We start from the raw sequence: 14,292 nt of genomic DNA on the forward strand, positions 1-14,292 counted from the left end.
GTGTGTGGGGGTGAGTGGGTGGGGCGGGCAGGGAGGGAGGTTCAGTGGAATAATGCCACAGGGCAAAGAACTTGGGGAGCAAGTGTCATAATTAACTCTCAGTTCTTCAACCAGGGCCCATGCAGACTTAAGAGGGCATGTAGCTTTTGCTATACCAAATCTCTCTAGATTTGGGAAGGCAACAGAATTACTTTTTAAATTCTGTGAAAGTAGAAGCTGAGGAGACAGCTTAGTTGGTAAAGTGCTTGTTCTCTAAGCATCAGGACCCAAGTTCAATTCTCAGTATCCATGTAAAATTCTGGGTGTGGCAGTGTGAGCCTATAATCCTGTCATGGGGAGGAGTAGACAGGTAGATTTCTGGAGCTCACAGGCCAGGGAAATCTAGCCTAACTGGTAAGCTCCAGGACAAGGAGAGAGACTCTGTCTCTAAAAGAGGTACACGAGGGCTAGAGATGGCTCTGTGGTTAAAGGCGTTTGCTTGCAAAGCCTGACAGCCTGGGTTGGACTTCCTGGTACCCACGAAAAGCCAAATGCACAGTGGTACATGTGTCTGGAGTTCATTTGCAGTAGCTGGAGGCCCTGGTACACCCATACTTACTCTTTATGACCCCCTCTCTCAAATAAACAAACATATTAAAACAAAAGAGGTGGATGACATACTTGGGAAACGATACCTGAGGTGGTCCTTTGACTTCCACAGGCATGTGCACACACATATATGTGTACCCACAGAAACATGCACCCACACATGCAAAAAACAATTCTGTGCCAAGTGGCCACAAGCTACATTCATAACGGACTCTACAGTAACTCTTGGGCCCTGGAAAAGAAGGTTGGTTCCTGGAGAGGAAGTCTGGAGACTCTTCTCATATGCCCAGTACTGCTTTCATTTCACACACTCCAGTACTCTACCGTCCTAGGCCTCAACACTTAATGAGAAGTCAGGAGATAATCTTTAACCATTATCTTTCAGCCTATTCTAGGGTGCCTCATGAGGAGAAAGAAGAATTATAAATATCAGATTGAAGTCTTGAGCTTATGAGCTCAGGCTAAGTGGAGACACTAACTCTTAGGGACTGAGGAAGTGCTCTGCTTTCTCAAACTTTTGTGGTTCAGATCAACTCTGCAGGCCCCAGGCTGAGCACTATTTCTGAGAGAAACCCAAGAGCTCTGTCTGCTGCTCACCACCAGAAACTTCTTGACTTCCTTACCAGCAGGCAAGAGGGGACAAAAAGGGGCAGCAGCAACTCATTCAGAGGAAATCAGTTAGTATGTGTGGCAGGGTTTGGCTCCATTTATTTTAGTGCCCTGAAGGAAGTGCTAGGAACATTTCCTATTTCCAGTCTAAGTTAAATAGTTCTGGTCTGAGCCTTAAAGTCCTTATAGGGCTCAAGTGAGATTCCCTAAAGGCCATCAAAGGCATTTTATGACTTTGATAATTTTCCTTTTCATAAAGTAATACAGGCATGAAAAAAATTTAAGAATGTAGATCTACCAAGTAAAAAGTGCTTCTCCTATCATCTGACCCCCTTATCTTTGCAGTGGGTATCTCCATCTCTGGATTTTTATATTTGCTGGTACCTTGTACTCTCCCCCTAACACATACCATCACCAATAAAGTTCATAACAACTGAGGGAAAAATGGGAAAAAAGATTCAGAGATTTTAACATTTTGGCATTTTTCCAACTTTTTTTTTAAAGAGAAAGTTTCCCTTTATGTAAGTGGAAATGTACTAAATGAGTCTGTATTCCCATCTTTTCTTTTCATGAGACAGGGTCTCACTATGTCGCTGAAGCTTGTCTGAACTAGACCAGACTGGCCTTGAATTTACAAGGAATGATTCTCCTCTGCCTCTCAAGTGCTAGGATTAAGGCACATACCACCATGCCCAGACTCCTGTTCACCATCCTGAGCATTCTTCCATGATTATATAATATTTAACTCATGGACTGAAACACCATTACTTCTTATTCTGTCTTAATGTAAATATGGCCTGAATTTCCTATTACAAACAGGTTTCATGTAAACATCACCCAATCACCCAAATCAGCTGTACTGTGACCCAATGGCACAGTCTTAGGAAAATAAACAAGGTATTAACATTTGAGTTCTCTAGTAAATTGCCAAGCTGCAGCAGAAGACATACTGCACTACTCTTCAATAGTGGTATTGATACTTCTAGCAAAACTAGTTTTTCTAACCAAGCCCATTTTGGAACTGAAATATACACAGAAATTGATGCCTGGCTAGGCATCACACCTTTTCTTACATAGAGTAGCTGAGTTTGTAGCAGCCTGAGACCTCTCCTAGGAGTAGAAGGCCAGGTCTAAAAACCAGCTGAATAGCCACTGCCCGCTCCAGCAAAGAATGTCAATATAGGATATCAAGTAAGGACAATGCTGGGGCAGATGGGCTTCTATCACAATGTGGTTATGGTACTTCCAGACCCAATATATCACCATCATAAGTTGTATCTGCCCAAGGTTGCTCTTAGGCAAGAGAAGGTTCTAAGAGTGTTTCTTCCCGCTTACCTCTCATTAAGGCCATTAGTTACTGAGATCATCACTTTACTGTGAAGCATATTTTCAGATTCTGAAAGATGAAACTGATGCTCAGAAGGGTTGAGGGGCTTGCTCACAGATACATGCCACTAAGGATAGGAGTCACCCCCAAACATACAGGGAACCAAACACTAGGTGCCATGAGATTGCAGTGGAGGCCACTGAAAGAGTGCCAGGTCATGAAGGGTGGGTCTGACCATCAGCTACATGATGATGAACAATGGCTAACAGAGTAATAACGTGTCATTTCCTCTTATGTAATACTTTATGCACAAAGAGCTCTTGGATATGCAAGATCTAATCTTTATAACAAACCCAAGTTAAACCTTTCCAAGTTTCAACTGTCACCTGAGGAAATTTGAGGCTCCCAGAAGTGATAGAACTTACACAATACTGTGGCCAGGGCCAGGTCTCAATCCCTAGGAGAACCTGTGATCTGGGGCCCAAAAGTCCATTCCGGCTGCCACAGTTCCTTCTAGAGAGCTCCAAGGCACTAGTGTACCTAGGAAAAGAAGCTTTTTCCTGGGAAGTTGCTCACAGATCTTTACTACTGAGCCTATCTATTTTTTCTGAGTTTTAACTTATAAATCATAACCTGACATTTTTTCTTCTTTTCCTTTTTTGTTTGCTGGTGGAATTCCTAAACATTCTTGCCCTGACACTTTGGGGCTTGCCCACATCTTTCCCAGTAAATCTCCTTTTCCTTACTCATGCTTCTTCATCCATATGCCTTTGTGTGTGTGTGTTAGTGAGACAAAGAGCAGAACAGTATGAAAATACGCAACATTAATGAAAATCTAAGAGGATGCAAATAAATCATATGGAATCCTCCGGTTTCAGACAATGGAACACTCAGGAGCCATAGATCATTGTTAAAAAATTTTCAGTGCCAGGGATGGGATACCTCCAGTGAGTTGTTGGCCAGGGAGGTCCCTGATGCCCCCAAAACATTATAGGCCATTGCTGAGGCCCTTGGTTTCCCACCAGGAATCGATGGCAAGACCCTATTGCTGAAGACTCCACATACTTGGGCCGCAAGGTCATTGAAAAACCCTGCTGGAGCTGAGCTGAAAACCTCCTCCATGCAGACCAACTGACAGAAAGATGGAAAAAGCCATGCTGCATACAGTTCAATGGGAGAGAGAGAAATCACCAGTGAAGATACCCAACAGTGGAAACTGCAAGCCTTATAATTGGCCAGCCAGTCCAAATGAGCCAACGGGTGCAATAGTGGCATGTCTGTCATGGTGGAAACCAACTGCTCTCCAATTAGACTGGAGGCCCACTCTATGGAGGGGAACACACCCCTGATACTGAAAACTTAAAACAGGGGTAGTCATGAGCCCTAGGGGTGTAACATCTGCTGATGTCTGGATAAGTATATGTACTATGCTTATCAAACTGCCCAGTAAGCACTTCTCTTAATATTTATACCCTTATATTAATGCTACTCTCACTTTGGGTAGAGAATCTTCTCTTTTCAGATGGCAGTGACCTTGGGATGACTCAGAAGGTATCACAGTGCTGGAAAGAAGTGCCTGGAGTACTGAGTAACATCTTGATCACACCTTCCAAGGCTCAGGGTCTAATGTGGAAGAGGTGGCGGAAAGAATGTAAGAGCCAAAGGAAGGGTAGGACTCCTTACAACATGCTCCTCCAGACTCAAAATGGCCTGGATATCCATGACCACACAGTGTCTGACACTACCTACACAAGACCATCGTAAGAGGAGGAAAAGACCATAAAATCAAAATAAAAGAGAGACTTATTGAGATGGGAAGGGGATATGATGGAGAATGGAATTTCAAAGGGGGGGGGAATATAACCATGGGATTTTTTTATAATCATGGAAAATGTTAATAAAAAGTGAGAATTAAAAGAAAAATATGTAACATTTTGGAGGTCTCTCCAAGATACTGTAAGATGAGAAATTTCAACCTTCATAGAATCAACTATTGGGTCCAAAGAAATGACATGACTGTCTATAGAACTAAAGTTGACCCACCCTCAAATGGTCCTACAACAATCTAACTCCACCTATCTGGGTCCCCTTTGTCCTCTAAAGCCTATAAATTAACATGAGTAGAGACTCTAAAAACCCCTCTATGTCCCACTTCAGCCTGAAAATTCTGAGTTGATGCCAATCTCCTAAATGAATTTAGAGTCCCAACTATTTTTTTTTTTTTTTTTGAGAGAGGGAGGGAAAGAGAGGGAAGGAGGAAGAGAACTGGAGCACCAGGGCCTCCAGCTACTGCAAATGAACTCCAGATGCATGGATCACCTTGTGAGCATGTATGACCTTGCACACTTGTGTCAGCTCATGAATTTGACTTACATGGGACCTGGAGAGCTGAATATGGGTCCTCAGGCTTCACAGGCAAGCACCTTACTACTAAGCCAGGTCTCCAGCCCTAGCTAGAGTCCCAACTCTTGAAGGGGGATATCATATAGGTAGCTAGGTAGACATTAGGCCTTGAAGTCACTTTAGACAGACCCATCCTACTATTTCCATGGTAACACAAGAATAGGAAACGCTTGCTTGCAAAGCCAAAGGACCACAATTCAATTCCCTAGGACCCACATAAGCCAGATGCACAAGGTGACACATGCGTCTGGGTTCGTGTGCAGTGGCTGGAGGCCCTGGTGCACGTGCCCATTCTTTTTCTATCTGCCTCTCTCTCAAATAAATAAATGAATAAAAATGTTTAAACAATTTTAAAAAAAAAATTTAAAAAAAAGTATCAGTATTGCTCCTCCATGGGATTTAAAACACCTTATGAGGAAAATGGAAGCATCCAGGCTTAGGTTAAGGGGACGCTAATCTGAGTTTTATCACTGGCCCTGGGAATATGATATCCTGAGCAACTCGAAACACACGATTATGGTCCCCTTTATTTTATTTTTTGTTTTTTTGAAGTAGGGTCTTATTCTAACCCAGGCTGACCTGGAATTCACTCTGTATCCTCAGGGTGGCCTCAAACTCATGGTGATCCTCCTACCTCTGCCTCTGCTGGGATTAAAGGCGTGTGCCACCACACTCAGCTTGGTCCCCTTTCTTAAGAGTTAATCCAAGTGATATTGTAGATCACCTGGACAAAATACCACCTATGCTAAAGAGGGGAGGCATAATTAATCCCTTAAAGATACAGCATACTTAAGCCAGGGGAATTCCTCTCATGTTGCAGTTTTTCACAGATCTTAACTTCTGAGTTGGCCTACTTGGAATTCTAACTTAGAAAGCATTTTCCCTCCCTTTCTTTCTCCTTTTTAGATGTGGGTCAAAATGCAAGAATCCAGAATCCAAAGAATTCTTGCCTTGACACTCTGGGGCTTTCTCATCTTTTTTCTCAGTAAATCTTTGCCTTAAGAAAAAAAAAGGGGGGGTTCCAAAGTTTCCAAGGGCCACTCAAGCCTGGGAAGCTAGTCATGTGGCTAGAAAAGAATTCCCTACCTGGATACGGGATGGAGAGGAGAGTGAAGTCGGCATAACGCTGAGCTTTGTCCACTTTCTCGGAGGAGGTTACACTATAAGACAGGGACACAACATGTTAATAGTACCTCAGCACACACAAACACAGGCTCTTCCCCAGATGAGTGCTACTTAAAGTATGTGTCATATGCACGTATGTGTGCAGATGCATGTGTGCCATGTGTAGAGAGAATATGGAAGGATGTTGAGTGTTTTTCTCTATGGCTCCTCTACCTTACGTACTTAAAACAAGACTATCACTTAACCTGGAACTTGCTGTTATTGGTTAGACTGGCCAGTGAGCCCCAGCAATTCTGTCTGCCCCAATCAACACTTGGTTGTTGTACAGACACACATGGCCATGCCTGGTTTGTTCACATGGGTGCTGGGGATCTCAGGTCTGATGAATTTTGCTAAACTCCTAAAATGAGCTTGCTGCTAAATAGAATATCCTTCAGATTTAAGAATGACTGCTCTCAGCAGAACTCTTAACTTCCATGCTCTTACCCCAATGATCTCAAGTAAGAGAGATCATTTGCCGGGAGTGGTGGTGCATGCCTTTAATCTCAGCACTCAGGAGGCAGAAGTAGGAGGATCACTGTGAGTTCGAGGCCATCCTGAGACTATATAGTGAATTCCAGGAGAGCCTGAACTAGAGTGAAACCCTACCTCAAAACAACAACAACAAAAAAAAGAGATCTTTTTCATTTTAACACCACAAGCCTCACTAGAATCTACACTGGAGGACTGCCCTACACAGTAGACCCATAAATACATGAGGTGTAACCATCTGAGAGCAGTAGAAAACAGCCAAGTAATGACAGGAGGCCACTTCTAAACTTAGCCAGCAAGTACTTGGGAGTGGTAGTACACGTCCGTAATCCCAGGGCTCAAGAGGGTGAGCCAGAGGATGGGCACAAGTTCAAGGCTAATGTGAGCTACAAAGTGAGTTCAAGACAAGTCTAGACTAGATACTGAAATACAATATACAAACAAAATGAACGAACAGTATTTGAAAAGAAGCAGGATAGGGGGCCATCCTGACAAACTGATGAATGGGTTCAGGGACATTAAGGTATCTTATAGGCTCTGATTTTAGCCTATGTCTTATCTTCTAAGACAACCTTTTAGGGTATCATCAAAAATACTGAACAAGGGCTGGAGAGATGGCTTAGCGGTTGAGCGCTTGCCTGTGAAGCCTAAGGACCCCAGTTCGAGGCTCGGTTCCCCAGGTCCCACGTTAGCCAGATGCACAAGGGGGCGCACGTGTCTGGAGTTCGTTTGCAGAGGCTGGAAGCCCTGGTGAGCCCATTCTCTCTCTCTCCCTCTATCTGTCTTTCTCTCTGTGTCTGTCGCTCTCAAATAAATAAATAAAACACAACTTTAAAAAAAAATACTGAACAAGCTGGGTATGGTTCTCCATGCTATAATTCCAGCACTTGGGAAGTAGAGGCAGGAGCATCAGGAGTTCAAGGTCAGCATGTATATGAGACATTCTCAAAAACCCAAAACCAAAGCCGAGCATGGTGGCACTGGGCTACATGAGATCCTTTGTAAAAAAGAAAGAAAGAAAAAAAAAAAAAGGACTGGAGAGATGGCTCAGTGGTTAAAACCACTTGAAGCACTTGACTGGTAAAGCCTGAAAAACTGGGTTTGATTCCCTAGTACCTACGTAAAGCTGGATGCACAAGGTAGCGCATACATCTGTAGTTCATTTGCAGCTGCTAGAGGTCCTAGCCTCTAGCCCATTCTGTCTTTCTGTTATCTCCACTTATAAATAAATAAATTGATTAAAGAAATTCTTTTAGGGCTGGAGAGATGGCTTAGTGGTTAAGTGCTTGCCTGTGAAGCCTAAGGACCCTGGTTCGAGGCTCGATTCCCCAGGACCCACGTTAGCCAGGTGCACAAGGGGGCGCATGCGTCTGGAGTTCTTTAGCAGTGGCTGGAAGCCCTGGTGTGCCCATTATCTCTCTCTCCCTCTGTGTTTCTTTCTCTCTCTGTCACACTGAAATAAATAAATAAAAATGAACAAAAATATTTTTTAAAAAAGAGAAATTCTTTTAAAGTTAAAAAAAATGTCAGACATGGTCGTGCACACCTTTAATCCCAGCACCTGGGAGGCAGAGGTAGAAGGATTGCCATGAGCTCAAGGTCAGCCTGAGACTACATAGTGAATATCAGGGTCAGCCTGGAATAAAGTAAGATCCTACCTCAAAAAGCAGACAAACAAACAAAAACCAACCAACCAAACACCAAAAGCAAAGGTTAAAAATATAAATAAATAAAAAGAAAAAAATAGGGCTGGGGAGATGGCTCAGTGCTTGCAAAGCCTGCTAGCCTGGTGAAGGTGGTTAGGAGAAAGTTAGGATTTTTAGACAGTTTCAGTTAGGGACTGAAGCTCAAAGACAACCGTGAGCTGCCACTACAAAAACTGAACACCTAGTGGGACATGGTGGTGCATGCCTTTAATCCCAGCACTTGGGAGGCAGAGTTAGGAAGACTGCCATGTATTCAAGGTCACTCTGAGACTACATAGTGAATTCTAGGTCAGCCTGGGCTAGAGTGAGACCCTACCTCCAAAAACAAAACAAAACAAAAAACAAAAGACCATCAGTCTGATTGAGAATGATCTATAGTGCTGCCTGCTGCCCAGTCTAGCATACTATCTAGACAGGCAGCCCAGTATGGGCTGGCCTAGGGATCCTTAATCTACCAACCATTCGAGTCTTCCCCTTGCCTATAAAGGCTCCAGTCTTCTTCCTGTCAAAAACCCTACCCTTTTGACTTGCTTGTCTGCTTGGCCTGCCTAATCGTTGTTTGGGCCACAAGAATACATGTGAGTTTCTTGGTTTGGAGGGCTTTTCTGATTGGGGTAACTTCTCCCTTTGATTACATGCATGATTTTCCTCTGGTTTCTGAATCTACCATATGCAGCTTCTCCCCAAGTTTCCCCACACAAGTTCCTAGCTTCTACTTTCCCCTTGCCAAGAAGCTTTACTCTAATTTTTCTTTAAAAGCCTCAGTTTCTCTTAAGTCCACATGCTTTTGGCTCTACTCCAATTCCTCCTCCCCCCGCCAAAACCTCACTTTATCTTAAACAAACCTTATATGCAGTGTTTCTACATAAGAGTGTGTTTCCTAAGCCCTACAATTTGTGATTTCTCCCTTAAATAAACCCCACAATTTGTGATTTCCCCCTCAATTAATAATTCATAATTTTGGGCTGGAGAGATGGTTTAGCGGTTAGGCGCTTGCCTGTGAAGCCTAAGGACCCCTGTTTGAGGCTTGATTCCCCAGGACCCACATTAGCCAGATGTGCAAGGGGGCGCATGCATCTGGAGTTCATTTGCAGTGGCTGAAGGCCCTGGCATGCTCATTCTCTCTCTCTCTGTGTGTCTGCCTCTTTGTTGCTCTCAAATAAAAATAAAAAAAAGTTTAGAGAGCCAGGCGTGGTGACATACGCCTTTAATCCCTGCACTTGGGAGGCAGAGGTAGGAGCATTGCCATAAGTTCGAGGCCACCCTGGGACTACATAGTTAATTCCAGGTCGACCTAGACCACAGTGAGACCCTACCTCGAAAAACAAAACAAAACAAAACAAAAAAAAGTAAAAAAATCCATAATTTATCCTTCTTCAGTCTGTCTTTATCAGTTCCTTGTTAAAGGTAAGAAAGAACCCAAAACTTGGGGTTCCATATGTTGGGGGACCCCTCCTAAGCTCCTGAACCCCCAAATCATGCATCACTGGGGTTGAATCTCCAGTATTTATGTAAATCCAGATGCACAAAATGGCACATACATCTGGAGTTCGTTTGTAGTAGCAAGAGACTCTGGTATGCCAATTCTCTCCACTGCTTGCAAAGAAATAATTTTTTTTTTTTTAAAGTCACAATTGGGGGCTGGCTTAGCAGTTAAAGCATCTGTCTGCAAAGCTGAAGAATCCCAGTTCAATTCTCTAGGAAACACATAAGCCAGATGCACACGGACACACATGCATCTGGAGTTTGTCTGTAGTGGCTGGAGGCCTTGGTGCATCCATTTTCTCCCTCCCTCTCTCTCTGAAATTAATTAGTAAATAAATTTTAAAAATCACAATTGGGGGCTAGAGGAATGGCTTAGCAGTTAAGGCATTTGCCTGCAAGCCAAAGGACCCAGGTTCAATTCCCCAGGACCCACGTTAGCTAGATGCACAAGGGGGCACACGCGTATGGAGTTCGTCTGCAGTGGATGGAGGTCCTGGAGCGCCCATTCTCTCTCTTCCCCTCTTTCTCTGTCAAGTAAATATATAAATAAAAACAAAATATTCTTTTTAAAAAAGTTATAATTGGGGGCTAGAGATATGGCTTAGCGGTTTAGGCATCTGCCTGCAAAACCAAGGGACTCAGGTTCGAGTTGTCAGGACCCACGTAAGTCAGATGCACAAGGGCGGGGGGGAGGGGTGCATGCATTGGGTTTATTTGCAGTGGCTGGAGGCCCTGTCATGCCCATTCTTTATCTGCCTCTTTCTCTATCCTTCTCTCTCAAATAAATAAATGAAAAAAAAAAAAGTCACAATTGGGCTGGAGTGATGGCTTAGTGCGTAAAGTACTTGCTTGAAAAGCCTAAGAACCCAGATACACAAGGAGAAGCAGGCATCTGGAGTTTCTTTCTTTTTTTTTTTTTTAAATTATTTATTTATTTATTTGAGAGCGACAGACACAGAGAGAAAGACAGATAGAGGGAGAGAGAGAGAATGGGCGCGCCAGGGCTTCCAGCCTCTGCAAACGAACTCCAGACGCGTGCGCCCCCTTGTGCATCTGGCTAAGGTGGGACCTGGGGAACCGAGCCTCGAACCGGGGTCCTTAGGCTTCACAGGCAAGCGCTTAACCGCTAAGCCATCTCTCCAGCCCTGGAGTTTCTTTACAATGGCTAGAGGTCCTGGCACACACATTCTCTCTCTCAAATGAATAAAAAAATATTTTTAAAAAGTAAAAAATAAAAAAAATAAATAAATAAAAATAAATCACAATTAAGCTGGGCATGGTGGCACATGCCTCTAAGCCCAGCAGTTGGGAGGCAGAGGTAGGAGGATTTCTGTGAGTTCAAGGCCACTCTGAAACTACATAATGAATTCCAGGTCAGCCTGGGATGAGACCCTATCTCAAAAAAAAACACCAAAAACAACAACAAATAAAAGGAACCTGGATTAAGGTAATTGTAGAAGATTTTTCTAAGACTATTTATTGTAACTTTTTTTGTTTATTTGTTATTTGATTTTTTTCAGGGTAGGGTCTCATTCTGGTCCAGGCTGACCTGGAATTCACTATGTAGTCTCAGAGTGGCCTTGAACTCAGAGAGATCCTCCTACCTCTGCTTCCCGAGTGCTGGGACTAAAGGCGTGTACTACCACACCTGGCCTGGTTCCATTCTTCTAAGTGTGTATGTGTACATGGTATATGTATATAGGCCAGTTGTTGGCAATGGGTATCCTCTTTAATCACCCTACCTTGAAAGAAAAAAAAAAAATCAGTGCATTGGCATATGTTGATGCATTGGAGAGGAACCCCAAAAGTATGGTTTCAGTAGGGTCTCACTGTAGCCAAGCTGACTTGGAACTCAACTCGGTAGCACCAGGCCAGCCTTGAACTCAAGGCAACCCTCCTACCTCAGACTCCTGAGTGCTGGAATTAAAGGCATGTACCACCATGCTGGGCTCCACTTTCCTTTTAGAGGCAATGTTTTTCACTGAACCTAGAGGTTACCAATTCAGTTAGACTGTCCTGTGAGCTCTAGAGATCCACCTGTTTCCACCTTCCCAGTGCTGGGATTAAAGGTACATTCCATTATGCTGGCATTTTACATACATGCTAGGGATCCAAACTCAGGTCCCTAATGCACGCATGCAAGCATTTACCCACTGAACTAACTCCTCAGTACAGGTTCCACTCTATAAAGATTTGCCTTAGAATATAAAAAGTTGGTCCACATATTTTTATGTAATAGAAAGTATTGGGTATACACTGAATTTTGGGGTCATTATTTTTGCTTCTGCTTGTGTGTGTGGTGTATGAACATGTATGTGCCCTTCAGTGTTCCATGTACTCACTTGTGGTAGTTGTGCCTTTCCTGAACACTCCTGTGACTGAGACTGAGCCCAGTGCCACTGACTAGCCCAGGACATGCTACTGATTTTACAGCCTCCTGTGAGTCCCTGGTCTCTGCTTCCCTACAGGACTGGAGTTGCAGGTGAGCATGACCATGCCCAGCTGATTAACATAGATTCTGGAGACTGGAACTAAGGCTATCTCAGGCCTCCCTAGGGCTTCATGCTTAGATATGAAGCATGTTTAACTGCTGAACTGTCTCCAACCCCCTGGCTTTATTTTTTATTTTTAAAGATTTTATTTATTTATTGGGGGGGGAGGGAGGGTAGGAAGGGGGGTATAGGCACACCAGGGCCTCAAACCACTGCAAACAAACTCCAGATGCATGCGACCCCTTGTGCATCTGGCTAACATGGGACCTGGAAAATCGGCCCGGAGTCCTTAGGCTTTGCAGGCATGTGCCTTAACCGCTAAGCCATCTCTCCAGCCCCTCCCCCCCAGTTTTATTTTAAGAGAGATAATAATATTGCCAGAGATGGCAGAGCCAAAGAAAAATAAGTCTAACTAAAGGAGGTAGTAGAGTACTGGGTACAGACTCACACAGAGCTCTCCCTGTCACTAATGTGGGAGCCTGAACAATTTACCTGCCTCTTTGTGCTTTAGTTGTCTAGAAAAACAGGGCACAAAAAAAAAACCCAAAAAATAAACATAAAAACCCAGCTTGTTTAAAAATGCAGCTAGATGTTGCACAGACAGCCCTCACAGACCAATACACCAGAACTGCGATGCACCATGGCCAACCCTGTAAGTTCTGAACACATGGCCTGTACCTGCTTCAAGCTAATGCTCTGTACTTACTTCATGCCAAACTTCACCTTCTTGTTCTCTACCATCAGGTCACAGATGTACTTGACTGACAGGTAACGAAGCAGCCTGATGTCATAGCCTCTGACCTTATCAAAAAGGTGTGTGTCACCACTTCTGAAATAAAATTAAGATAGAAATTACAATGCATGTTCATTCAGAGGAGGTTGGACTGGGGAGCTCCTTTAGGAAAGAATGGATGTCATTGGCAAGAATTTGTGTTCAGCCGGGCGTGGTGGCACACGCCTTTAATCCCAGTACTCGGGAGGCAGAGGTAGGAGGATTGCCATGAGTTCAAGGCCACCCTGAGACTACATAGTTAATTCCAGGTCAGCCTGGACCAGAGTGAGACTCTACCTTGAAAAACCAAAAAAAAAAAAAAAAAGAATTTGTGTTCTCCAGAAGTCATAGGCAGTGGGTGAGAAAGTGGCTTTGAAGAGATTATCCCCATCTCTGGGATGTTTAAAAGGGAGCAATTTGCAGCTGGAATGGGAAAGGGCTTCCGGCACTACTTGACATTAAGTCAGAAGACTTGAGATAATCTCCATTCTAAAAAGCAGCAAGCTGGTGGCTGATGGGAGTCTTAAGCTTCAATTACAGAAGATCACCCATGTCTCTTTTAGGACCATTTTTAGCTGCATGCCTTATGAAGGTAACAAGCTGAAATTCTAGGGCAGATAAGACTTTTTAGAGTTATTTTATCAACTGATAGCAAAACACTAGCAAGTGAATTCCATCTACTTTGCAGGAGAAAGATAAAACATGGATTCCCCAGGCTACCTTCTTATCAGCTATGTAGACGAGGCAGAAACAGAGACAGCAAATATTCACCATTAAATGTTTTTAAGTACTCACTGCATGGTCAGTGCCAGCACTCTCCTCACTTACAACAGTGTATGCTGGACAAGGCAGAAGTCAACTGACCTTGGGGTAAGCCAAACATTCCTGGACACAAGACAGAGCCACTACTTTTGGAGCTAATGGCAGAAGCTGGGCATGGCAAGGCATCCTTCCATGAACTGAACCAGCTTAGACAGCTGATATTACTAGGGTGCTCATGTGCATTCCAGAGATGCTTGGTGGTGGTTAAAGTCTTTTCACATGGTACTGGCCATGCAATGATTTTCTAAACTATGCTGGAGGCTTGCTTTTATAAAACTACTAGAACAGGAAAAGTGTGAACCAGCCCATTTTTCCCTTTTAAAGGGGTTCAAGAGCTGGGTATAGTGGCACACAGCTGCAATCCAAATACAGTTAAGCAGAAACAGGAGGATCAGGAGTTCAAGGTCATCTTAGTCTATACAGCATGTTGAT

At 43.6% G+C, this 14,292-nt stretch overlaps 1 protein-coding gene across 9 annotated transcripts in view; it reads right to left on the reverse strand.

Annotated features, from left to right (window-relative positions):
* The window catches only part of Mtmr14 (myotubularin related protein 14), a 66,797-nt gene that overhangs the window by 30,489 nt on the left and 22,016 nt on the right, over window positions 1–14,292 (reverse strand). For 6 of the 9 annotated variants that reach the window (XM_004651472.2, XM_004651471.2, XM_045133773.1 and 3 more), the window contains exons 6-7: window positions 12,973–13,095; window positions 6,014–6,087 (exon numbers count right to left, since the gene is read on the reverse strand). In XM_004651472.2, coding sequence (XP_004651529.1) covers window positions 6,014–6,087; window positions 12,973–13,095 — 197 coding nt within the window. The remainder of the gene's footprint in view (window positions 1–6,013; window positions 6,088–12,972; window positions 13,096–14,292) is intronic. The other 3 variants (XM_045133770.1, XM_045133776.1, XM_045133772.1) reach the window with 3 other exon arrangements.

Source organism: Jaculus jaculus, chromosome 14 (genome assembly GCF_020740685.1).
Source record: "Jaculus jaculus isolate mJacJac1 chromosome 14, mJacJac1.mat.Y.cur, whole genome shotgun sequence".
NCBI classification, from domain to species: domain Eukaryota; kingdom Metazoa; phylum Chordata; class Mammalia; order Rodentia; family Dipodidae; genus Jaculus; species Jaculus jaculus.